The sequence below is a fragment of the Bombus flavifrons genome, chromosome 3 (genome assembly GCF_040668555.2).
Source record: "Bombus flavifrons isolate JBK064 chromosome 3, iyBomFlav1_principal, whole genome shotgun sequence".
Taxonomy (NCBI): domain Eukaryota; kingdom Metazoa; phylum Arthropoda; class Insecta; order Hymenoptera; family Apidae; genus Bombus; species Bombus flavifrons.
In genome coordinates, this window is record NC_138444.1 from 16808575 (window position 1) to 16834371 (window position 25797).

At 34.1% G+C, this 25797-nt stretch overlaps 5 protein-coding genes across 8 annotated transcripts; 4 read left to right on the forward strand and 1 right to left on the reverse strand.

The window, feature by feature from the left end:
* The first annotated feature begins 48 nt into the window (after positions 1-48).
* On the forward strand, positions 49-2651 carry LOC138190215 (26S proteasome non-ATPase regulatory subunit 6). Its single transcript, XM_069132846.1, has 2 exons — positions 49-1246; positions 1835-2651. The coding sequence occupies exons 1-2, from the start codon at positions 64-66 to the stop codon at positions 2530-2532; spliced, it is 1881 nt and encodes a 626-aa protein (XP_068988947.1). The 5' UTR covers positions 49-63; the 3' UTR covers positions 2533-2651.
* spd-2 (spindle defective 2) lies at positions 2515-9288 on the reverse strand. The gene is made up of 19 exons (XM_069132841.1): positions 8979-9288; positions 8738-8865; positions 8549-8671; positions 8323-8474; positions 7949-8265; positions 7699-7877; positions 7141-7632; positions 6795-7025; positions 6512-6720; positions 6188-6451; positions 5633-6111; positions 5394-5561; positions 5109-5322; positions 4861-5034; positions 4600-4783; positions 4341-4539; positions 3313-3451; positions 3061-3245; positions 2515-2989 (listed from the first exon to the last, which is right to left on the reverse strand). Exons 1-19 carry the CDS (start codon positions 9077-9079, stop codon positions 2659-2661), a joined length of 4269 nt encoding a protein of 1422 aa, XP_068988942.1. The 5' UTR covers positions 9080-9288; the 3' UTR covers positions 2515-2658.
* Positions 9289-9396: 108 nt separating this feature from the next.
* Dus2 (Dihydrouridine synthase 2) lies at positions 9397-11486 on the forward strand. 2 transcript variants are annotated; one of them, XM_069132843.1, is made up of 5 exons: positions 9397-9851; positions 9928-10441; positions 10525-10770; positions 10836-11180; positions 11254-11486. In XM_069132843.1, exons 1-5 carry the CDS (start codon positions 9839-9841, stop codon positions 11360-11362), a joined length of 1227 nt encoding a protein of 408 aa, XP_068988944.1. In that variant the 5' UTR covers positions 9397-9838; the 3' UTR covers positions 11363-11486. The 2 variants fall into 2 exon arrangements, with proteins under 2 accessions (XP_068988944.1, XP_068988943.1); XM_069132842.1 differs by having other exon boundaries at positions 9398-9841.
* Positions 11487-11874: 388 nt separating this feature from the next.
* Positions 11875-15518, forward strand: hay (ATP-dependent DNA helicase hay). 2 transcript variants are annotated; one of them, XM_069132945.1, is made up of 13 exons: positions 11875-12070; positions 12241-12452; positions 12542-12652; positions 12727-13047; positions 13121-13312; positions 13390-13487; positions 13568-13971; positions 14051-14319; positions 14391-14555; positions 14623-14809; positions 14878-15026; positions 15108-15224; positions 15327-15518. In XM_069132945.1, the coding sequence occupies exons 1-13, from the start codon at positions 12037-12039 to the stop codon at positions 15453-15455; spliced, it is 2388 nt and encodes a 795-aa protein (XP_068989046.1). In that variant the 5' UTR covers positions 11875-12036; the 3' UTR covers positions 15456-15518. The 2 variants fall into 2 exon arrangements, with proteins under 2 accessions (XP_068989046.1, XP_068989047.1); XM_069132946.1 differs by having other exon boundaries at positions 11884-12078.
* A 2145-nt stretch (positions 15519-17663) lies between these two features.
* Positions 17664-24587, forward strand: GlcT (ceramide glucosyltransferase). 2 transcript variants are annotated; one of them, XM_069132948.1, is made up of 2 exons: positions 17664-18948; positions 23420-24587. In XM_069132948.1, the coding sequence occupies exons 1-2, from the start codon at positions 17798-17800 to the stop codon at positions 23424-23426; spliced, it is 1158 nt and encodes a 385-aa protein (XP_068989049.1). In that variant the 5' UTR covers positions 17664-17797; the 3' UTR covers positions 23427-24587. The 2 variants fall into 2 exon arrangements, with proteins under 2 accessions (XP_068989049.1, XP_068989048.1); XM_069132947.1 differs by lacking the exon at positions 23420-24587 and having other exon boundaries at positions 17664-20187.
* Positions 24588-25797: the final 1210 nt, after the last annotated feature.

Consider the following 25797-nt stretch of genomic DNA (forward strand, 5'->3'; position numbering starts at 1 on the left):
ACAAAAGACTGGCATTCAAAAGTCGTATGATATTCATTAGACTAATGAGTAAAAATAAAAGTCATGAGTAATTCAGAATTGTGTCACAGAACCCCTGAGCATATATTCCTTATCAAAATCCGATTTAAATTAACTCTGCCAAAATACCAAAATGATGAGAACTTAAAAACTGAATTACTCGATATAATAAAACGCGGAAACATGACACGTTACTACGAAGATGTATGTAAGGCATTCGACTGGAAAATTGACGAGAATCTTCTCGATGCAATGAAGCATGAAAACGAGCTTACGTGGAAGGAATTAGAGTCCTCTGATAATTTGACTCTTGAGGACACTGAAAAAAGAAATTGGCGAGAGAAGTTCGAGTTCTTTTGTGAAACTGGTAATCTCGATCGTGCCACAGACATTGCGAACTCCGTCATAAACGACGAAACTAATTCATCCAGCATCAAAGTCGAAGCTGCATTCGGTTTGTTTAGAATAGCACACATAAAAAATAACATTCGCTGGATGGGGCAAATAATTACCAAGATAACAAATCTGATGGAAGGTTCTCATGCATCAGGCAGCAATTGGTGTTGTCGTAATAAATTGAAAGTGTACGAAGCTGTTTACTATCTGGCAACGCGAAACTTTCCTCGCGCTGCGTGCCTTTTGCTGGACTGTATCCCAACCTTTGAATCCTATGAACTATTGTCATTCAAAGAGGTCGTAGAATACACAACATTATCAGGAATAATTTCCTTATCCCGATCGGAACTTGATTCTCGATTCAACAACAATGGCCTCCTGCAACAAGCTTTGCTCACTGAGGCTCCCAAATACAGAGCATTTTTTTATTCTCTCTATGATTGTCACTACAAAGAATTCTTCGAAAATCTCGCCTGGATAGAATGCGAGCTTAGAGCAAATCCTTTGCTTCATTTCCATTATCGTTATTACGTAAGAGAGATGCGTCTGAGGGCATACTGTCAGCTATTGCAAGCATACAGGACCATCAATTTAAGTAGAATGGCGACAGAATTTGGCGTGACAGAAGAATACATAGAACAAGAAGTGGCACATTTTATTGCCAATGGTAAATTGCATTGTAAAATCGATAAAGTGGCTGGAATGATCGTTACCATCAGCGCTGCTGGTTGCAATAGAGGGCAAGCACCTGATGTTTCATGCGATCGAGGATTAATTTATCAAAATATTATAAAAAGAGGCGACGCGTTACTTAATCGATTAAAAAAGCTTGGTCAAGTTATAGATTATTAATTTTATGATAATTTATTCTTCAATGATAGTCTAACATGTCATTATATCAGTGACAATATTATTATTTACATAAGTTTCGTACTCGTGTGCAGTCGTAATTACTGTTACACTTGATCTTCAACCTTAGGTAAACCTTCATGACTCACGATTTAAGATTTACTAATTTTAAGATTTACTATTCAAAAATTTTTAATGTCGAATTATGTTTAAAGTAATTCGTATTCCCACGGTATTGAAAAACTTCAAGTCGTTTCGAAAATGATATTCAAACGTGCATTCACTAGTTACTAGTTATAAGTATAAACCGGAAGTGATTGAAATATTTGCGTCAAGTATGTCCAGAATCTGACGTATTTTTAAGTGTTTGATAGTATCTTAAATAGTATTTGTCAATTAAAAAAAATATATGCTTTAAGTTTTTTTTACAAATGTTGTAACTAAATAAGTGGCGTTAGAAATCCTCCAGTTCAATAAACCATTTATTTTCTAACCTTATTTAATCCTGTATATATTCTGGAATGTTTTGTTTCATTTTATCAAAGGTTATAGTAATTATTTTTTTCACGAGTTGAAATAATGGCGAAACGAATTCTCACGAAATATCCTCGATCTATTTACAAAGGAACCAAGGAAATTAAGCAAGCTTTCAATTATTTGCTTGTACTGGACTTTGAATGCACTTGCAAAAAATACGAGAAAATTGATCCACAAGAAATTATCGAGTTTCCCTGTGCAGCAGTGTCTACGACAAGTTGGAAAGTTGAAAATGTCTTTCACAAGTATATTAAGCCAAAATACCATCCTCAGCTTACTCCATTTTGTACAGAACTTACTGGAATCATGCAGGAGCTGGTAGACAATCAACCTTACTTTCCAGAAGTGTTTGGAACATTTTGTAATTGGTTAGAAGAACACAAATATTTTAAAGACGGGAACAATTCTGCATTTGTTATATGCGGTGATTGGGACTTAAAGTTCATGTTACCAAGCCAGTGCGAGTTAGAAAATATATCATTACCTAAGCAATTTATGAAGTGGATAAATTTAAAAGGTAGCTTTTGTGACGCAATAGATTATTATCCACGAAATTTAACAGATATGCTTTTACGTCTTAACCTTCCTTTGATTGGAAAATTACATTCTGGAATGTCTGATGTGGAGAATATGGTCCAAATAATACAAGCTCTCCAGTCACAGCATAATATACAATTTAAGATAAATAATATACACCATGATGCATTAAGGGAATATACTATGAACAAATAAAGATTTTATTGATTAATTTATTTATAGTAAAAATATGGCTGATATAAAAATTAAAAGTTATAGGATTGCAGTATCTGTATAATAAATACTTCAATAAAAAATTAATTCTAAGATTTCAATTTACAATTATTTAACTGTTACTTTTATTTGTACATCAAACTTTTTGTTCTCGGTATAAATTTCAAGAACCGCGTTGAAATTCCGTTCAATTTTTCGTTTACACTGTATTTTTAGTTGAAAATCTCTTCTAGTAGGTATCATTCCTTCCGCAGGAACGACTCTTAAATACTCCGTATTTGATAAAAAAGTTTCAAACGGTTCTGCCACAGTACAAGGACTTCTTATTGTTACAACTGCTTCTGATCTAGTCGGTGGAGTTAAAATTACAACAGATGGGCTAATCATAAAATCATCTGCATTCATGCCGTTTTGAAATGTACTATTTGCTACAAAAGTCCTGAAGATTTCTTTAAGTAAACATCAATGTCTATTGAACTTTATGACATTTAAGTTATTTATTACACTCACTCTGAGGGTAGGAAACTTTCACCATTTCCTTCATATATATGACTATTGTCGCTACAAAGAGAATAAAACATTTGTGATTCGTCGGCATTATCGTGAAGAACGGACATAGTCTCATCAGCGCACACTTCCACCGTTAACATTATTTCATGTTGACGAATCCCTTGACAAAGGTCCCCAAGATTTTGCTAAATAATACTTAGATTTATAAATAATCTAATAATTAGAGTAGTTAGTAAATTCCTTATTACCTACCACTGAATCTCGTATAGCATTTATATCCGACATTAATTGTTCTCCAGAAAAAGTTTTACATAATGGTTGAATAATATTTCTAAAAGTTTCATTTTCATTTCCACTCAATTCGCCTGTTTCTTTCATTTTATTATATAATCTAAAAATAAAAAATAAAAAAATGAAAAATAGAATAATTTTTTATAAACTTAACACGCTGACTGCCCGGCTTTTTTTCAAAGAAATCTCCGTCAGGCCACGCGTGCAGCAGTACCAAGCGTTCTCTGCTAGGTACTCCCATCGATATTTTAGTAATGCGAGTCGCTCATGTGATGGTCTCAAGAATCTTTCGTTTCGTTTGTTCACAACATTAAAACCACTAGCTGTTGTTGAATATAATGAAGGAAAGTGTGGTATAGATTATTCCGACCAAATGGTTTTTTATGCCACCACAATTAGAAAAGGAATCAAATGGTACAGAAAACTTGACATTCAACTCCTTCTGCGAATTTCTGTTGTAAACGCTTTGACGGTTTACAAAATTGCAACAAGGAAGGATATAAATATTAGAATATTTAGAGAATTGTTAGTTGCAAAATTATTAGGGTTGTCTGAAAATACAAAAAATCCTTGTCTTCGACGGAATCAGCATAATATCGCCGTTCGGAAAAATGATTCCGAAAGAAGCATTAGACGCGCATGCAAACTATGTTATGCGAATAAAAGACGTCGAATGGACCGAATAAAGGCACAAAAGAATTTGAAGAAAACAACAACTTATTGTCCAAATTGTCCCGACCAACCTCAGTTATGTATAGAATGCTTTAAAGTTTTACATTCTAAATAATATTTTGATAAACCATTTTCGTATTACTTTTATAACAATTCAACAGTTTTATTATTATGGAATATCTTTTCAAATACCTACGACGATCCTTCGTAAGTAGTCAAATAAGCGACACTCGAATATGGGTTACGCGGCCCGACCAGAAACTTTGCTGACACCCGAATACAGGTATCGTGGCATTCAACGTGTTAATATTACTCACCTACGAATTCGCCAGCGCGTAGGTTCATCTCCATGGGTAATTAATAGGGTTCCAACATGTGAGACATTAGATCGTTGCAGTAAAGCTAGATCTTCCTTTCGCGGTTCGAATTCCAGAGTCACCCATTGAACTTCTTTCGAATTTAGCAACAATTCAGTTGGATTTACTTGCCAACTCGATGCCATAGTAGGATATACAGCTGAGATTATTAAAAAATAATTTAGAAAATGATCATTTACAATTCATATACTTAAGATACCTTTGGGTATTAATTTGATTTTAACATAGGAACACAGATCTCCAATGTTTTGTAATTTGATCTTTGCACGTGGAGTTCTTCCGCACCTTAAAATACCAAGCGATAACCACATTTTTCCGCCTGTGTCTTTAAATGCTTCTGAAATTTCAACTTTGCTATAACCCCCATAACCATATAGAAATAGCTGCAAATGATATATTACAAATAGATTCAAATATTAATTAATTTATGAGAGTTTCAACATACAATACGTTTATTTACCACTTTCGAAGATCCAGATTCAGACTCTTCTCTTTTTGGCTCATAGTGTCTGAATATTATTTTTCCAGCCGCTGCGCCTATATGATGAGGACTAAATAGAACGGACAGCATCCTACTTTCCAAACCTTGCAGAGCTAATACAATAATACCAACGGGCTGTCGTTCTCGAAGAAACTGAGAGAATGTCAAATGTTTTTATAAATGTAAAATATTAATTAAATGATATTCCAGTGGATTAAATATATTACTCGAAAATTTTTTTCACTGTCCGATATAATAGCTTGTATCCTTATTTTGTTGTTACTTGTATTACGAATAGTGAATTCCCTAATTTCTGACTTTCCTGTTTTCACGCTATTCCATATCAGAGCAGCGTGAGTTGTTCTGATAGGAATTTTATCGCCAGTAACAGTTGAACCAGATACTGAACTAAGAGGCGAATTTCTGCCAGATACGCCCGACCTATTATCGTGTAAAATGTCAACGTGTAAAACTTTGTAGAAGCTTAATATAACATATAATATTAAATTTACTTGTTTGAAACCACGCTATGCGGAGATGATGGAGAACTAACAGGTGGTAAATACTGAGGTGTTTCACATCGAACATTTTCATTTTCTGCCTCCGTATATGTGTTTGATTCTCCGATTACAGAATAGTAATGATCATCGCCAGCAGCAGTTAATTTAATTTTTGCATACCTATAAATATATGCAAAAATCAATAAAAAGACATTTATGATATTATATAGGTTTATAAAATGTCCTCTCACATTTTAGGAGTGCCTGATGTTTGTTGCTTGTATGTAATAAAGAAGCACCCAGTTTCCCTAGGTTGCACAAGTAAATTTTCTGGTTCAACTGAGAAATATTTTGAATTTTTTGTTAATTCAATTTCTTGGATAAATGAAGCTGTTATTAGCGTCGGTATCGTCCCAAGATTAATCACGGTCAAGGGTTTGCTTTGTTTGTTAGGAACGACCAAAGGTAAGTCTGTATCAATCGTTTGTATCTTATAAATTCCTACTTGTACAATAAGAGGAATTTCTTGGATTATTATACTGTTCTCTGGAGTACTTTCGTTTTGAATTATTAAAGTGCCAACGTAACGTTGTAAAGATCGTTGTTGCGTCTCAGTATTTTTTTGCGCAACAGCCTTGCATCGAACATTTGTAGTGCGTACTTCTTGAGATTTAAGAGTAATATGTTGTGATTCTTCTGGATTTTCTAAGCTAAATATTGCTGGTTCATTCTAAATTGCATTAAAAAAAAAGATAACAGACATAACAAATAAAATACATATGAGATTAATTAGATGGAATTATCACCTGTAGTATAGAAATTTTGATGGGTACATCAACATTATTTTTATTTTTTATTGTAATAGGTAAGACTGCTATGCTATTTTCAGCAATATACTGAAAATCTAATTCTTTCTTTTGAGAAGGGTTTGACACGTTTATATCAACTTCTTCGGGTTTGAGACATATAATATGTTTCATAATCCATTCAATTCTTGTTACCATATCTGACACTGTTATGTTTAAAACTGCAATAATTGGTTTACACATTTTCACCACTATTACGGTAATCTGAAATAATTATGTTTTAATTTTTATATTACTGTAAATTTGCAATCGTCTTTTTTTTACCTTAACATGTTGTTCTGCATTTGGTTTAATAAGAATAACATCTTTCGGCAGTGTAAGTCGGACATTATGCTTATCTCCTTGAATTTGATTTACGCTTAATGCACAAATGACCCATCTATCACTTTTATTTAAGAGTTCGATATCAATTTCTCTAGGTATAGCAACGATACAACTGCACAATTCTTCTGTACTTTTGCCAATCACGACGTCTATAAAAAATAAAAATTAACAAATTATAAAAGAGCAAATTAGAGGATGATATACTTATTGTGTTATATCTTACTATTAACATAAGATTCTTGTAAATTTGAAATATTTTGAATTCCTGATCTATCTTTACACGAAACATTTTCCTTTTTTATATTTTCTTTTTTTCCTATTTCTTCCTCTTCAAGACCGGCAGACTTATCCTCGTGACTAATCATTGCGTTAATTTTCGAAGTATGAGGTGATATTTTGTTTTCTGCATAATTTGGAGGAGTTAATTTAGAGTCTTCCAACAATGACTTAAGCTCTAAAAGAGATAATATTCTTTTAGTGAAGTGAAATATAGGAATAGTTTTAAACTTAATTTATTCAAACAACTTATTAGTTGATTAAAACTTAAAATTTTTAGGAAAAAATTATACCTTGACTGTATAAGGATGGTAAGTTTCCACTACTTAACTCTTTCTTAAGTTCCTGAGAAATCGCCTCATAGTTTATTTTTGTACCTGAGTTAGAGTCAAATGAAAGCATTCTTGGAATAGAATGTTTAATATCTACAGTTTCATTGATGATTTTACTATCTAAAGATAATTTTGAAGAAAGATTTAGTAATCCCACATCTTTTCCGAAATTATCTATATTTCTATTTGAAGTAGCAGGCATGGATTTTCTACTTGAAGGCGATAATGTGTAAGTATCACTAGCTACACTCTTGTCTTGCACTTGCGTGGATTTTTTCTTTTTTTTTGCCATGATGAGTTGATCCACTAATCTTCGTGGTGTGCCACTATCGATATCCTGTAGTGCTCGAGCGATACTGGTCAAACTCATAATACTTTGCTCTTCCACATCTCTTGTTATATTTGGAATGTTTTGAGTTTTATCTTTCGCGATATTGGATCCAATTGAGGAATCTACAAGAAGAAATAGCTTTTTAGATATACAAGAAATTTGTTTCAATAAATGCAAATAAATAATACCTTCTGTTACAGAAGAGCAAGTTGAATCAACTAGAGGTATAAGATGATCTTTCTTTTTTGGACTGTTTACTGCCAGACCCAAACTTGGTCTTTCTACCCCAGTATCCGATAATTCTCCAAAATTTCCACATTTTCTTCTAAAAAATTCACTCACAGACACCTTATGTCCAGCGCAGGATCTAAAATTTAATCGTATTTGATTATATTTAATAATATTTGCGATGCAAAATATTTGCAATTATGTACTTACTCTACTGATAAATCTAGTTCACCCATGATGCCAGAAAAACAGGATAAGTTTAAGTATTCTTTTTCAGAAGAAGCTGTTGTGGGAAGAGCATAGGGATAATCTTGTTGCCAAGATACTTCATCAGCTAACATTTGACTGACCATTTCAGAAGCTGGACGAAAATCTTCATTATTAAATTGAGCCATCAATTCAGCAGTTGTTGCATCAAATGTTATTTGATTCAAACTTTTACTTGAAGTTGATAATGATAAATTATTTTCTGAACTTCTACTTAATCCGGATGAACGTGCACTGATCTCTTTTGGCTCAAAAACAACCTATATATGACACTCATAAATTATTCCAACCAATTATTCATAAAAAATCATACTTACACTACTTGCTTTATCCTTAACTGAATGTGAAATATTTTCATTCTGAAGATTAATTTGATTGGAACATACGGATTGACCATAATCAATTAATGTTGAAGGAATGATATTACTAGATAAATTTTGAATATTTGTATTGTTTTCTTTGTTTGTATCTGCAATGGTAAGAAGCCATATTCAATATTTATCTACAAATAGAGACTTATATTTAAAAAATTAAGGTTTTTACCATATGTAATAGATGCACTTTTTATATCACTACATCTTTGAAGTAGCTTTCTAGCACATTCTATGTCCAATTTATTCTCACTTTGTTTCTCTACTTCTTCTATTCCACTTACTTCAGCTAAAACTATAAAGATACATTATTTATCATGACCATCACTATGAACTATATAAAACACAATACAGAATTTACAGGAAGATATACTGTCCAGTATTCCAAGAGATGACTCAGTAGACTTCCGCGTAACATCATTTTTGTCTTTAACAAATTGTTTACAAATAGCCTCTTCAATATCCCTATCAAGAACATTGTTTTCCAATCTGAAAAGAGTAATTAATTTTTTTTTTTTCTAATAACATATCATAACCATTTGAATTATATCGTATTATTCAGAGCTTGTGAAATACAAAATTTACAGACAAGACAAACTCACGTGTTTTTTCTTTGTACAGTTGAAGTTGCTTGTGGCTGAGGAGTACTTAAAACAGTCACGTCGATAAAATCTGCTTCTGTGGGCTTTAATGGTGTGAACATTATCAAAATTTTTCTTTGTCTGTCGTTCAATCACTGTTGACCGCTAATCTCTCATAGATACAATTCGTTGAAGATTCTAAGCGATTTATCAATCGCCAAATTAATGAAATAAAGGAGAGATTGTACCATATTAGTCGCAACTCAACGTATTGTTTGACAGTTGATCGATCTTAGCGTTCAAATTTGAAAGTATTCTGTGATCATCAAACATAGAACATGAAATTCTTACTATGTTGGATCAACGATTCACATATGGTGAATATAATGAAACTGCCATCTAGCCTAAATATTCCCGAAGCAAACCATCATGTGTATCGTTATCATTATTCGTTATTAGAAGGAATCGACATGTGTGACACTGTACTAAATAATTCATAAGAAGTTATTAATTTTCTGTAAGAGAGATGTTGAAAAGAAAACATATTTTTATCTTAATAATGCATCGATAAAAAAGTATCGATAAGAAATTATTAGAATTATATGTTTTGTAGTAAATATCCTAATTCGTTGTGACCGCATTAAAGTTTACATTTTCAAGATTACAATAAAAATTGTAACATATTGACAATAGAATGAACGAAAAGGCAGGGATAACGATGGAAAGGAAAAGATTGAATTATGAGAATAAACTTATATTAGCACCTATGGTACGAATTGGTACTCTTCCTATGCGTCTTCTTGCACTTGATTATGGAGCTGATATAGTGTACACAGAAGAATTAATAGACTGGAAATTATTACGATCATTTCGTCGTGAAAATGGTAAGAAAATGTTAGTATTAAAATATTCATCAAAACTAGCTTGATTTAAAGAATTAGAAAAGTTACTTTAATGAATTCTTCTTTAGATGTTTTAGGTACAATTGATTACATAGATAAAACAGATGGTACAGTGACTTTTCGAACATGTCTTAAAGAGAGAAATAAAGTAGTTTTACAAATTGGTACTTGCGATGCAACAAGAGCATTGAAGGTAGCCAAAATGGTAGAACAAGATGTTGCTGGAATTGATTTAAATATGGGTTGTCCCAAACTATTTTCCTTGGTAGGAAAAATGGGTGCAGCCCTTCTGAAAGAACCAGAAATAGCTACAAATATTTTAAAAACTTTAGTAGATAATTTGAGCATTCCTGTAACTTGTAAAATTCGTGTATTGCCAGATTTAGATAAAACTTTAGAACTTTGTGAACTTTTACAATCGACTGGTATATCAGCAATTGCGGTTCATGGTCGGACTGTTAATGAAAGACCACAACATATGAACCGTAATGATGTTCTGAAGAAAATATCTGATAGGCTTGCTATACCAGTTATAGCAAATGGAGGGTCAAAAGAAATACAAAAATATTCTGATATCTTCAAGTAATGCTTTACTTGAATTTTACCTTCAAAAATGCATATATTGTTTGCACAAATTAAAAGTAACTGCAGTTATTTATTTACAGATTTAAGGAAATAACAGGATGCAGTAGTGTGATGCTTGCACGTGCAGCTGAATGGAACTGTTCAATATTTAGTAAAGAAGGTTTACTTCCCATGGAAGATGTAATAAAATCATATTTAAAATATGCTGTGGATTGTGATAATTCACCTTCTAATACTAAGTACTGTATACAAAATATACTTAGGGAACAGCAGGAATCAACATTAGGCAAGAAGTTCCTTAGTTCTCAAACTTTAGAGCAAATATGGTATGATTAATGTTGTTAGAATAATATGACCATTTATTATGACATTAATCAGTATCTTGTTTTAGTGATTTATGGAACTTAATTGATTATTGTCTTTCAAAGAAAAAAGAATTTGAAGAAAAAGGTCTATTGGGAAGATCTCAAGTTTCACCTATGAGAGAAGATGGAAAACAGGATGAGGGACAACCATCAAATAAAAGAAAGATTTCAGAGGAGGAGGACGTAACCTTAATGCATTGTGCGTTTTTAAGAAATAATTATGTAACAGATCTTGAACTACCAAAAACTATTTTACATAAATGGACGCAAACTCAAAGGAAAAAAATGCCAAATTATGATACACAACAAAAGGGAAAATTATTTCAATCCATCGTTACCGTCGATGGACGGAGATATGGATCATCCTTCTGGTAATAGACAGAATTGTATATTATGTTACATACTTTTATTTCATTAACGTAAATGTACTTTAAATTATTTCAGGGAAAAAAATAAAAAGTGGGCAGAACAAGGTGCTGCTCTGGTTTGTCTTTTTTCCTTAGGTCTAGTCAATAAGAAAGCTCTTGCTACAAACTACAATGTTCCTTGTTAATAACCTATGAGCGAAGAATAGGAGTAATCAATTATTACATCACGATTTTTGAAAACTGACCTCATATTTTTTTATTAATTTTGCTATTAATAAAAAAACATTTTTCCGATACAGAGAAATATAATGTTTTTACTTACCCTTTCTAACAGCAGCGTTATATATGAATAATTTTTATTATTTCTAGATATTTTAAAAATATCACAATATTAACATTACAATATTCGTTTTATAATATAAATTTTTCAATAACAACAAGAAATCATTATAATCAGTGGTTATCATTCAAGAATAATAGGACAATAATATCAGTGGTTATCATTCATAATACAAATAAAGATTCTTTTTTATATAAATCAGTCTAAATGCTAAAAATATAAAAAAATGTATATCATATCATGATATCATTATTTATAGACTTAAAAATTCTTACTAAAGACTTAAGTACTTTAACTTTTGTGTATCTAGCCTAACAAAAAATTGCATCCGATGTTAGGTATATCTATACTATATTTTGTCTATGACTAACCATTTTTCGGATTGTGTTAACGTTGTTGATATTCTAGTCTCCTAAAAAATTATTAATTCTGATTTAAGTGATAAATAAATTAGAGAAAATAATAAATCAGCGTTAAAAGTAACTATTTATAATTTAACAATTAAATTGTTAATTAATAATGGGCCCACCAAAACGTTTTAAAAAAGACAATGGTATGAAGGTATCTTTTATTTCATTAAAATGTTTTACAATTTTTACCTACAAATTTTATTATTTTTAGAGCAATTTCAATAAAATAAGAGTTAAGATAATTTTTATTACAATTATATATGAATGTCAAGTTATTTGATATTGTAATGAAAGCTGTCACTTACTTTTACAGATAGAGGTAAATGGAAAAAGCGTAAAGAGGATCCAGAAGAATACAATGACGATGATACTTTAGATGATAATGAAACTGAAGGTATACCTGATGCAGCCAAAAATGATGTTGAAAAGCAAGATGATACAGCGTTGGAAGATGAATTTGGTGCAAAGGATTATCGTTCGCAGATGATTTTAAAATCTGATTGTACTTTAAGGCCACTTTGGGTGGTAATGCTAATTTTAATGTTAATCAATCTCTTATAATCTGCTTTTTAAACATATGTATACAGATTACCTTATTATTAAAATTTTTTTAGGCGCCAAATGGGCATATTTTTTTGGAATCTTTTTCACCTGTATATAAACATGCTCATGATTTTTTAATTGCTATCTCAGAGCCAGTATGTCGTCCAGAACACATTCATGAGGTAAAAATATAATTAAATATCAAATTTGCTCATATAAAATATAAAAAATCTTAATAATTAAAATTTTATTTTAGTATAAATTAACTGCTTATTCTTTGTATGCTGCTGTTAGTGTTGGACTTCAAACTCATGATATAATAGAATATTTAAAAAGACTTAGTAAAACTAGTATTCCTGATGGGATTATAGAATTTATAAAATTGTGTACATTGTCATATGGCAAGGTAAAGTTGGTATTAAAGCACAATAAATATTTTGTCGAATCTCCATATCCCGAGGTATTACAAAAATTACTGAAGGATCCTGTAATTCAAGAATGTAGGTTGAAAAAGACTATAGAAGATGAAAAAGATGAGATAATCACAAATGTTCAAAGCAAAACAAAAGCACCACAGGTAATACTTTTTGAATATTAATAGCGTAATTATTTTAATAAAGTACAATACCAATATTTTCTGTCTTTCCTAGTTTGGAGCAAAAGCAGTGACTAATGTTCCATCTGGAAACACTAAAGTAACAGAAACGACTAACGATCAGGTTCCAGCAGAAGTAGCTGCTGTTCCCGAAGATATTACTACCTTCTATGATAAAATGGATAAAGAGGATGAAGATGAAGAAGAAGAACACGAATTAAAGACAGTTAGTTTTGAAGTAAATCAGGTACGGAACTTTTATCTTAATTTACACGAAGTAAAATTTCACGTGTTATTGAATATTTGTAAAAAATTGTGTTGTAGGAAAAAATTGAAGTTATCCAAAAAAGATGTATAGAATTGGAGTACCCGTTATTGGCAGAATATGATTTTCGCAATGATACCGTAAATCCAGACATAAAGTACGATAGAGTAGTATAACAGAATTGTGTCTTATATATGTAGCAAAAGGTGTCTGTAAAATTACTAAATTATATTTTAGCATTGATTTGAAACCGTCGGCTGTACTGAGGCCCTATCAGGAAAAGAGTTTAAGGAAAATGTTCGGAAATGGGCGTGCTAGATCAGGCGTTATTGTTTTACCTTGCGGTGCCGGTAAAAGTTTAGTTGGAGTAACAGCTTGTTGTACAGTTCGGAAACGTGCGTTAGTCTTATGTAATTCTGGAGTATCGGTAGAACAATGGAAGCAACAATTTAAAATGTGGTCCACCGCGGACGATTCAATGATTTGTCGATTCACAAGCGAAGCAAAGGACAAACCTATGGGTTGTGGAATTTTAATCACAACATATTCTATGATCACTCATACACAAAAACGTTCATGGGAAGCGGAACAAACTATGCGATGGCTCCAAGAACAGGAATGGGGAATTATGGTTTTAGATGGTAATATACTTTTTCAAAACAAAATAGATCGAATTACAGATTTTCATTAAATTATTTAATATACATATTATGCTCTTAGAGGTACATACGATTCCTGCAAAAATGTTCAGAAGAGTGTTAACAATCGTTCAGTCCCATTGTAAATTGGGATTGACCGCGACATTACTTCGAGAAGATGATAAAATTGCTGATCTCAATTTTCTGATTGGACCTAAATTGTACGAGGCCAACTGGTTAGAATTGCAAAAAAGAGGCTTTATCGCAAGAGTACAATGTGCCGAAGTTTGGTGTCCTATGTCGCCGGAATTTTATAGAGAATATCTTGGTTGCAAAATGACTAAAAAATTGGTAAATAATCGCATATTAATTTAATTTCATTTGATATATTTGACAACTTTTAAATACTATTCTATTTGCAGTTACTTTATGTGATGAATCCTAACAAATTTCGTTGCTGCCAATATTTAATACGATATCATGAAAGGCGTGGCGATAAAACCATTGTTTTCTCAGATAACGTTTTTGCTTTGAAACATTATGCCATTAAAATGAACAAACCGTATATCTATGGTCCCACTAGTCAAGTAAGTATAAATATAAAAATGGAAACCATATCAATCGCAAGATACCTTACGACACAAATAATTTCAGAGCGAACGAATACAAATTTTGCAAAATTTCAAATTCAACACTAAAGTAAATACCATATTTGTGAGTAAAGTGGCAGACACTTCCTTTGATTTACCAGAGGCTAATGTCTTAATTCAAATATCTTCGCACGGCGGTTCACGACGTCAAGAAGCACAACGTTTAGGACGAATTTTAAGAGCTAAAAAAGGTACAATTCACTAAAAGTTATTTTACATGGAACGAATTAGACATAGTAAATATTAAATTTTTTCATAGGTGCCATCGCGGAGGAATACAATGCATTTTTTTACACTTTGGTATCACTAGATACGATGGAAATGAATTACTCGAGAAAGCGTCAGCGTTTTCTTGTAAACCAAGGATATGCTTACAAGGTCATTACAAAACTTGCAGGAATGGAAGAAGTGCGTATTATGTACCTAGTAACATTGAATAATGATTTTGTAAAATCACTTTAGATTTTATTTCTTCGATTATTAAAATAGGAACCAGATTTGATGTATACATCTAGAGAAGAACAGGGTCATTTGCTACAACAAGTCCTATCTGCGAGTGACATTGATGCGGACGAGGAAAGAATACCTGGAGAAGGACCCAGACCTGTAAGTTTTAAGATATTAATGTGACTAAAAATTATACTCATCAAATTAGAAAATGACATGTATTTTATTGTTTGTTTTACTTTACCTAAACTATTATTTCAGATTGTACGTAAAGCCGGAAACATGACTTCGATGTCAGGCGCGGACGATGCAGTTTATTACGAATATAAAAAGGCTCCTAGTTCGTCTACAGCAAATAAACATCCGCTGTTTAAAAAATTTAGGACATAAAAAATTTGGATTGTATATATAAAAGTATTTAAAAAATAACATATAAAATCTTTCCTTAGTGTACATTTTTTAATATCAATCTTTTACTATACAAAAGAGTTTGAGTTCAGAGATATGAATTTTGTATTTAGGTTTATAAATCGCGTTTTGTAAAAACGGCGACCAATAATTTGCGACATGAGTGACATACTGATTATTTCTTTATTCTTTGTATACCTAATACGTCTGTTTGCACGATTTACGTGGTAGCAATACGATTTACCAATGTAAACTGGATCCAAATAATGCGATAAAGATATTCCTGATAAATGCGTTAATTTGGAGCGATAATATTGGCACACCTATAATACGTTTGATGTTGCATTCATTCGAAGCTCCTTAAATAATCTCGGCGAGGACATAAAACTTAGATGTAGTAGATAAAAACAGTATAACGGTAAAACGCTATAACGGTATAATGTTCGTAAAATCACCAAAAGCTAAAGTTTACGCATTTTGGTCGTCTAAACATTAAACATTTCATTCGTAATTGTTTAATTCTTTCATACCATACTCTTATACCATACATCCTAATTTTTAACAAAGATGAATTAAGTTTTAATAATACTACTTAATACCACATAATTTTATCGATATATCATGGACAGGATATCAAGAAACGATTTTAGAAAAAGGCGTATAAATAACTTTAGGAAATGGCATTCAATCGCGTTATATCCTTCCTACTTAGTATGTATGTACTAGATACAAAAAATTCCAAGCACCTAAAATATTAAATTATTGTTTCAAACCTTGTTACATAATTCATTTAACGTAAAGATTAATTTCAAAATTACAGAATACCGCCAAAATATACACCTACAAAAGTAACATATGAATTCATAGAAATTCCAGTTTTCTATTACGTAACGACTCATTTCTCTTCGATTAGAATGTAATCGAAATCGTGCGATAATGGCACGATAACGATTAACAGATTATCATAAAAGTGGTAAGTTACGCGCGGAGCACGTCAGTTGATTGTAAGGTCGTCAAGGTAAAGTATGTTGTGAACTTAGTAACGAACAAGCGGTTGAGTTGCCGGCTGTCGCCGTCACATGCAGCCAGTTATCCCGTCGACGTTAGGCGGTGCGTCGTTTGTACGTAAGACGTGTCGTTCAAACCGCTGTTTCATCTCTGTTTTTCCTCTATCGCCTTCTTATTCTACTCATAATCAGCTGGAATCGAGCAACAGAAATTTGGTTATCGACATGACATGCATCGGTACGCGTTGGCAGTGGCGTAGTTGCGGTCGAAACAGAACGGACCAAAGCCGTGTAGGCGCATCGTTATGAAAGGGACCAGTCGTCCATGAACACAAACGGAACGTACTATCTTGACGTTACACATGTTGCATTGAAAGGATCGGTGAACTCTGGTTGCTGAACGTGCATATAGTTAAACAACGTCATCGAAAGTTATTAATTGTTGGAAAGCGTTGTGCGCGGAGTAAAATGAGGTAAGAGGCAATAGAAAAATTTACTCTGCTAACCAATACGAAATAGATCCGGGGAATAAAAGGTGGACGCATCGTTCGAGGGTCGTGTTTGCTCGTGTTGTGTCGTCAAAACTACATATGGGTGCGCGTAAGGAACGAGGAAATTCAATGTATCGGTGAAAATTGGGGAGGATCGCTGGTAGTACGTAGTGACAAAGAGGGTGCTTTGGTGTCAATAACTGTGAATAGCAGGGCGATCCTCCTATCTCTCCTATCGTTGTTCCGGTGGAAGGTGAAAGAAAAAGAGAAAGAGAGAGGGAGAGAGAGGAGTACGTTCAGTTGGTATACCTTCGTTGGCACAGCGTGCCGGCGTTCTGGAGTGCTCGTAGCCGTGGACGCGGCTACGTAGCTTCCTATACCTACCCTATAAACCGCGCGGGGGAACCTAGTACGTGAATGTGTTGGAAGCGGTGGCCACGTCTTCGTCGTCGTCGTCGTCGTTGTGATCGCCGTGAAAACGGTGTTACACCGTGGGAATTGCCGAAAACACATCATCGATGGCCCGCGCGATTTTTCTACACACTCGGTATCCGTGATCGCGGCACGGCGAGAACCTCGTCAAGGATGCCGCGGATACCGTTTATTAGATATCCACGAAGGATGGCGGGCTTTCAGATCGTCGCTCGGATCGATAGGTACGAAAGGATCGAATAATCACGGAGGAAACAAGAGAAAGAGACAAACAGATAGAGAGAGAGAGAGGGGGGAGAGAGAGCGAGAAAAAAGACAAAGTGGTGAGGTGAGTCAGGAGACCTTCCCCTATCCGGAGGTTAGGCCTCCGAGTATCAAGGATCCTTATTCGAAGATGAACTCCATGATATATACCTTGTACGGCTTTGCTATATTTTTCATGATATTCTGGTCGGTAATGTGGATCGTTCATGTACTGGCACTGATAGCCGGTCACTGGAAGCTGCACCGTAAAGTCACTCAAGTACCAACCTACGAAACGCCCTTACCCGGTGTGTCGATCATAAAGCCCCTGATGGGCGTTGATCCGAATCTGTTCAGCAATTTAGAGACATTCTTTACGATGCAATATCCCCGTTACGAGTTACTGTTCTGCGTGGAAGACGACTCGGATCCGGTGTTGATGTTAGTACGTAAACTGATCGAAAAGTATCCAGAAGTGGATGCGAGACTTTTCATCGGCGGTTGTAACGTGGGCGTGAATCCAAAGATCAACAATATGCAACCAGCGTACGAGGCGGCTAAACACGAGTATGTACTGATTAGTGACAGTGGTATCAAGATGAAGGAGGACACGCTGTTGGATATGGTTAATTACATGACCGACAATGTTGCGTTAGTGCATCAGATGCCGTTTACCTGTGATCGCGAAGGTTTTGCCGCGGCATACGAGAAAATCTTCTTCGGTACTGTACAGTCGCGTATGTACCTAGCCGCTGATTTACTTAGGATCAATTGTCACACAGGGATGTCAGCGTTGTTGAGAAAAGCTCCCCTCGATGAGGTCGGCGGTTTAAAGACGTTCGGTGTGTATTTAGCCGAAGATTTTTTCTACGCGAAGTCACTGACCGACCGTGGTTGGCGAATCACTGTGTCCTCGCAACCGGCGTTGCAGAATAGCGGTCATTGCGAGCTGCATTCGTTCCAGGCGAGATTACGGAGGTGGGCGAAGCTCAGGGTGGCTATGTTGCCTACCACGATCGTTCTCGAACCTCTTAGCGAGTGTTTAGTGTTAGGTGCCTGTGCTTCCTGGGCGGCCAGCGTACTCTTCGAGTGGGACTCCCTTGTTTTCTATTTGGTACACATACTATTGTGGTTCATGTTCGACTGGACGCTATTGAGCGTCGTCCAGAACGGTCCGTTGCCGTTCAACAAGTTAGAATTCGTATGCGGATGGTTACTCAGCGAGATCACAAGGCCTTATCTTTTCCTTCAGGCAGTTCTAGATCCTCTGATACAGTGGCGGTCGCGTGTCTACAAACTCAGGTGGGGTGGAGTCGCGGAAGAGGTTAAGGCAAAAGTCAAATATTAAATTGCACTATGGAACCAGCGGTTTTACTTTTTCCTCCTTTCTTTTTTCGTTTCTTTCCTTTACTTTTGTTTTTTCCTCTTTCTTTGATACGTATGCAGGGTATTCCAGTTTTCTTCGACCAAATCTTGTCAGGATATTCTATGACCATAGGTAAATACAAAGAGAATGATACCAATCTTACAATTACTATGCTATAAGACGAAAATAGATTCGCTATCGATATACAATGCAAAGTTCATTTTCACTATATTATTTGCTCGATGTATGTACATAACTTTTTTTTCAAAGTTACCTAGATATAAAAGTTTAGGGCGATATCATCGGAGGCCTAACCATCGTTCTCTTCGTATTTCTCTTTTGTTATAACTTTTTAATAAAGCTTTGAACAATTATATTATAAAATCGGTATACGTTTACATAAAGTCTTTTCCTTATTTATATCCGTAAAACATCCTGAAAATATTTAGCCCGAAAAGACTGGTACATCCGATATACACGTAGGGATTAATATGCACACATTGAGCTAGAAGCGTGGATGTTTTGTAATATCCGATATATTATACTATTACGCATGTAGTTCTTATTATACTTGAATTGCGTTATACCGTGGAAAAAATATACGCCGTATATACACGATATTTACTTGATAGGGGTGTTTACGCGTCGTGTGTACATGTACACGTATATACGTATGATTCGCTTACGTGAAACAATAATCGCGACACGCATGTATGCACGTGTGCCATCATTTTTCAATTATTCAGCATATCATCTCCGCCAGCTCGTTGGTATGCTCATTTCAAGTGCAATGTTTACAGAAAAAAGAAGAAAAGTATAATGTAAAAAAAGAAGCATCTATGATAGGTTATGTTAGAAAGAGAAAACACGTAGTAAATAATCGATGGATATGTAGCTTTTCTTCTTTTTTGTTTTTTCTTTTTTTGAAATCCTCGTCCGGAACGAGGTCCCCTTAAATCGTTATTGTAGTATATTCGGTGCGAAATTATTCATACGTTTTAAGAAAACGATTCCTGTAAAAAGCTATGGTTGCGCTGGCTTCGCGATCAATTTAACATCTTATCGACGTAGTTGGTGATTTATTCTCGAAATATCTTTCGCGCGTTGTAGTAACTAATTGGTAAGGTTAATATTGTTTTGGTTTTTAAGTAAATATTTATTTTTAACATTAAAAAGTATTTAACAAATGATTATATGATTAAGCGAAGCATAAGCACGTTCGATTATGGAAAAAGAATTTTTTACGGGCTTGATGATAATAATATTCGCTACTAGTACTAACTAGTGTTTCTTTTCGACGTCTCCGTGTCGGTAAACTGGAAAGAAGTAGAATAAAATAAAAATATACATACGTGTTAGCAGAAACGATTAATTAACGCGTTATAGACGGTGCATATGTAATAATTGTACATAACAAAGAAGCACATATTTAGGTATCAAAGTGCTTAATCGTATCTTATATTCTTTCTCTTTCTTCACTTTTCTTTTCTTTTTAAGATTATAATCTTTGCTGAACTTCTTGTTTTATTACGCAAGATATTAATTCCAACCTAATTTCGATAAATCGCTAGAATAGAATAAATACGATTATGTAAATATTCATTTATTTGATATGTACCTTTTTTCGTTTCATTCGCAACGCGTATACGTACATGCATATTTTCATTTAGAACTAACTGTTATTGTAAAAATCGTACCCGTGAAAGCAAGTATCTTCGCGTCGAATAATCGAAACAAATTGATTGTGTTACGTAACGTTCAACGTACTGACGATGTTACTTTCTATCGATGCATATTTCTTTCTTCAACGTCTAGTAAAGTTTGAATTTAATTTCATCTGTCCGTGCTATTATCGAAACACGTTTATATTTCGAACAAAAGTTATCGGCGCTTAATTACGATATCTTCCCCCCCAAAATAAGAAGATTAACAAGTATTAATAAGTATTAAGAAGATTATCAAGTATTCAAAATAAATTCGGATTTATCTAAATATAAATACTTGTCTGCTTCTCGCAAGGTGTCGAGAAAAAAGAAATCGCACCATGTCGCTTAATTGTATTTTTCTACGAAAGAACTAATGTTTTCTACGCGGTACTTGTCTCGCTTAATCGCTTATTAAGACTAATTAAGGGCATCTGCACGATACATCTTTCGTGATTAATTTTTCTTTGAAAATTTTCTACAAAATTTAATCCCTTGTAATTAATTAGTCATCAATGCTCAAAATTATCGCCAACCACGATAATGATTTAGATTATAGTTAGATCGATCGAACGTTATTATATAAAGAGAAAAACACTCGTGTAGTTTGTAGATTATCGAATGACAGGCATCCCAAAAGTTGTGTCGCTTCTTGACGCTAACTTTATGCTTATAATAATAATATTTAAGTTGGTAATTATTTTCAAGTACTGCAACTTCACCGATTTCGATGATTTTTGAGTATGTTGTATAAATTAACATTTTCAACAACTTTTTCCTACCGCATAACCTTAATTGTCCGAGATGTTCGCAAAAATGTGTCGGTATCAGTGAATTCTGCCTATAATCGTGCATCCGTGATAGCTTATGTGTTAACATTGGTAAAATGACGCTTAACTAAATCTATATATGCTATAAACGAACGATAAGAATTAGTTTTGGGCCAGGTGCTATTTTATTCGGCCACAATGAGTCTGTAACCAATACTAGCGCATACGTTGTCACCGATGCACAATACAGGCAGAATTCACTGTAGTTGTACCGACAGCCTTTTGCGAATATCTCGGAAACTAAGGTCAGCCGAGGATTATATGTTTAGGAAAACGATGTTCAAAATGTTGATTTCTATAACATATTAAAAAATCATCGAAATCGATGAGGTGGCAGTACTTGTAAATAATAACAATATTCCCTTACGTTTATTCTTGCTGGTAAATCGGATCTTGTTTTATGGTTATTCGAAAATTTACCTTTGATATTCTCTTACGCTTAAACACGTTCTCCGTACACGTTACGAATATTGTCAGCGGCACGTTTAAGTATATTGCCTCTTTAAAATGAATACGGTATGCAATGCCGAAAATGAATTGCGTTCATACTCGTTGTTTCTCGCTTTTTTTAAAAATAAAACATATCCCTTCTAATTGCTTCGGATACATTTTGTAGATTGACGACAACAGTATCTTGTAAAGCATAGAAAAAAGATTTCTATAAATATATCGCATAAACAAGATACGGACATATAAAATTCGATAAGAAACGACACGATTTACAGGATGACATGACGCGATACTTTTATTTAGTAGATTCAAAATACTTAATATCGATTCTTATCCCTGCCGGTACAAAGTCATACGTTTCTCGTGCCTGCAGTCCTAACAATAAGTGAGATGACGCTAGTCATCCTCGCATCTAGGATGGCGTCGTAGAACTAAGCACTGGTTAACATAACGTTCGTATACGTTCTCATATGGCACGCGTTCGATCGATTTCGTTGATTAGTTAAGATCAGAAAGGTTAATAGGGTTTGTCGAATCTAGTCTTGAGTGTAATTCGCTGTAGAAGCTTCGACAATTGTACATGGTACATATTATCCTTTCAAATACGAGTGTTCCTTGCTTTTTCTACATTCCATATTCATCGTGTGTGTGTGCGTTTTTACGTGTGTTGACGGTCGCCATCCTTATAACGTTTCGAATGAAACTATCGACTCTTTGTTCTTTGTCTTGCGAACCAATTAGTACAAACTAAATATGTTTGTAACCAGTGTTAATTACACTCTTCTATTGTTCCGTGCGTTTTAATTACTCGTGCAGCGCAATCTATATCTAAAACTATACCGCTTGATTAGAAAACGCACGACAACATCATTACGCCAAGGTCCGCTGTTATTAAGATTTTCCTGTGTTCTGCGAGCACGTTACCGGGTAACAATGAAAAAAAATCTATCGGGCAGGGTCATCTATACTCTGTGTTCAGTAAGTGGAATCAGTACAGGTAAACAGACGCACGTGACGAGGACAGAAACGTATTCATAACTTTCAGTTACAATGAAAAAGAATATCGATGTATTATTCCTTATACATTTAAGTATCTGGTATAGCAAAATCTTTTTGTTTACACAAAATTTTTGAAATCGAGTTTTGTCCGGGTTTTCGGCGCAAGCACCATCGTGCGTGCTATTCATCCGAGAGGAGTAACGACGTAGGTAAATTTTCCCCCAATGTCAAATACTATCAATTTATTATGGAATAAGAAACGAACACAGAGGCAAAGGGTCGAAATGATATAAAAGTCTGTACAAAAAGGCGTTCTAGAAATCAATTGTCTAATTCCTACTTTTGCTTTTCCAATTTTCGACGTTTTTAATTTATTTCAGTGAACGAGTTATCTAAAAGGCTAATTGCTGTCGTTAATTTTTCAGAATATAAATATAGAAAAGAGATAGATCCGTGTTATCTGGCTGTTATCTGGTTCGATGGGAAGCGGGGTTTTAGCAAGTTTTCTACACAACGAGCGGCGCTGCGGTGTTTAACGACAAAAGTGAATCTAAGGCTTTTGAACCCTGACACTTTCATCAGTGAAGTGGTCAATTAATTGTGATATTTATATCGTACCCGTTCCACTACACAACCAATAACTGTTTAACCCTTGCCTCGTCAGGCTTCAACGAAATAGTGTGCGTGCGTTTAATTAATAGCAATTGTAACCGTACGATTTCGAATGGTTGGGAGCTATTGTGATTTTTCAATCGTGATAGTTTGTAATTGAAGGTCATTGATCGTGTTTACATTCAACTTATATTCAAGGTTTACATCCTAATTTCTTATTTGTTATAAGCCGTTAGTTTTCAGCATTTTTCTCCTAAGTGAAATAACGACGAGTTTACGAATCTTTCTAAATCGATAATTATAATTTTTTAATTTCTATAACGATAGAATTTCATTGTCGTAGCAAATAAATACATTGTTATAAAATCTCTAAATTATTTACTTTATTTTTGTATTTCGGATACTTTTAATTCTATTACGTTTTTGTTGAACTCGTTCCAATAATCGCTATCATATAATATAAAATCGATTATAACCGTCAATTCGAAAACATTCGATGGAACTCTCTTTGGCCAAACATGGTTCTGATCAACGAACAATAACTGTTTTTATTTAAACAATGAATTCTTATTTTGTAACTTTTCTGTCGTCGATATTTCGTTTCCTTTTGTCCTCGTTCAATAGTTCTTTCACTCGACGATTTCGCTTCATGAGCGCAAAAGAAAAAAAGCGACATTTTTTGTGATTCTGTTGAAATCGATAGCTCGTATTAAAATTGAACACTGTTTACGTGCGAAGAACGCTTGGATTCGCGGTAGAGGTCAATTGTGTCGGCTAGATTTTTTTTCCACGGATTGCCACGAGTACACTTTTTTATGCCGATGCAACACGGAATATTGGCCCGCTCCCTATCTTATCGTGATTTATCGAAAGTCAAACGATTATTTCACCTTACTCGTCGATGTTTCCATTTATGAGGGTTTAAAGTCTTCAATATCGCACGTAATAATCTTCAATCTATAAAAGTGATATATTCTATGTGTAGAATGCGATTAAAATTTAGTTGAATCCACGTCGATATATTTTATTAGAAAAGACGTAAGAAGCGATGTCGCTTTTCTTAACCAAAAGGTGCAATAGCTTAACACGGAAGGGACCTCCGTGTTAATAATTAAATCGAATTATCATCGAGAGTATCCAGAGAATTTTGAATATTCTTCATAATGTAATGACGTCAAAACGGTTTTAGGAATTTGGTAATTTAAAATTATTTCTTCTAGTTTCTACAACGATGTTTGTTTTATATATTTTTTTTTTATTATCTTTCAAATAGAAACCTCTTAATACATGTAATCCTGGTAAAATTTATTTGATAAGAGATACAAATACATTTAAAGAATACACCCTTGTTTACTTATGGGATAGTTCGAAAAGAAAATTCTCGTAACTTTACGTAAAGTATTATCGAAACGGTTACGTTACGCTAACTTAGCTTTTCGGTTTTTTTACTTTTTCCAAGACACGTAATCTATGTTCCAATGTGCTGATAAGATTAAAACGACACGATCAATAAAAATGAAACTGCTGCTGACTCGATGTACAGGCAGTGCGAGATTGTCTCGTGAGGCTGCCTCGGGACCAACCAACGACTGCTGGGTTCTCGGCGAGATCAAAGGTGCCTCGCAGCTCCTTCGTTTGGATACGTGTATTGACGAAATGGATTGAGACGACTTTGTCGAAAGCGTAACCGTTGCTCACTTTGCTTCGCGTAACTACGTCGCGTACTCTATGTTACGACAAGAGGCAGGCTCACGGGTAAACCTCGCACTGACTGTACATAACGTTAGACACAAAATCGCTTGAAATAGAGCGTCTTTTGCTCAACGTCGCTTTATTTTAACGTGCAATTCGAATCAGGCGTTTCAAGACTTTCGAGGATTCTTTTCATCCCACAAGTTCGTCCAATTCTTCTTAATTGCCAAATAACACCATCCATCATTTTCAGCCATTTAAGTCACTGACGTAACCCTGTACTTCTATTGAAAGCTTATTATGAACTATGACTTTAAGATAAAGTTTTAAACTTCTTTAAGCAAAGAGATACGTACTCTGAGATGGACCATTGCTAATCTCTACGTACGGTAAAATGTTTCTAATTGTTAATTTTATTTTCAAGCAACGAGTTACTTAGTAATTGTTCCCAGCAATGTATAATGTACTCTTAAGTATGACCTACCTACGCAATGAGATT

Excerpts from the sequence above, each read along its gene's own strand:
- LOC138190215 (XM_069132846.1), top strand. The coding sequence starts at position 64 with ATGAGTAATTCAGAATTGTGTCACAGAACCCCTGAGCATATATTCCTT. Across the intron at positions 1,247-1,834 it reads TAATCGATTAAAAAAGCTTG|TTGAAATAATGGCGAAACGA; the intron begins GTCAAGTTATAG and ends TTTTTTCACGAG.
- spd-2 (XM_069132841.1), bottom strand. The coding sequence starts at position 9,079 with ATGTTCACACCATTAAAGCCCACAGAAGCAGATTTTATCGACGTGACT. Across the intron at positions 8,266-8,322 it reads TTAAGGATAAAGCAAGTAGT|GTTGTTTTTGAGCCAAAAGA; the intron begins GTAAGTATGATT and ends TGTCATATATAG. Across the intron at positions 3,452-4,340 it reads ACGCGCTGGCGAATTCGTAG|ATTATATAATAAAATGAAAG; the intron begins GTGAGTAATATT and ends TTTTATTTTTAG.
- Dus2 (XM_069132842.1), top strand. The coding sequence starts at position 9,652 with ATGAACGAAAAGGCAGGGATAACGATGGAAAGGAAAAGATTGAATTAT. Across the intron at positions 10,442-10,524 it reads AAATATTCTGATATCTTCAA|ATTTAAGGAAATAACAGGAT; the intron begins GTAATGCTTTAC and ends ATTTATTTACAG. Across the intron at positions 11,181-11,253 it reads AGATATGGATCATCCTTCTG|GGAAAAAAATAAAAAGTGGG; the intron begins GTAATAGACAGA and ends AAATTATTTCAG.
- hay (XM_069132945.1), top strand. The coding sequence starts at position 12,037 with ATGGGCCCACCAAAACGTTTTAAAAAAGACAATG. Across the intron at positions 12,653-12,726 it reads GTCCAGAACACATTCATGAG|TATAAATTAACTGCTTATTC; the intron begins GTAAAAATATAA and ends ATTTTATTTTAG. Across the intron at positions 15,027-15,107 it reads AACTTGCAGGAATGGAAGAA|GAACCAGATTTGATGTATAC; the intron begins GTGCGTATTATG and ends TTATTAAAATAG.
- GlcT (XM_069132947.1), top strand. The coding sequence starts at position 17,798 with ATGAACTCCATGATATATACCTTGTACGGCTTTGCTATATTTTTCATG.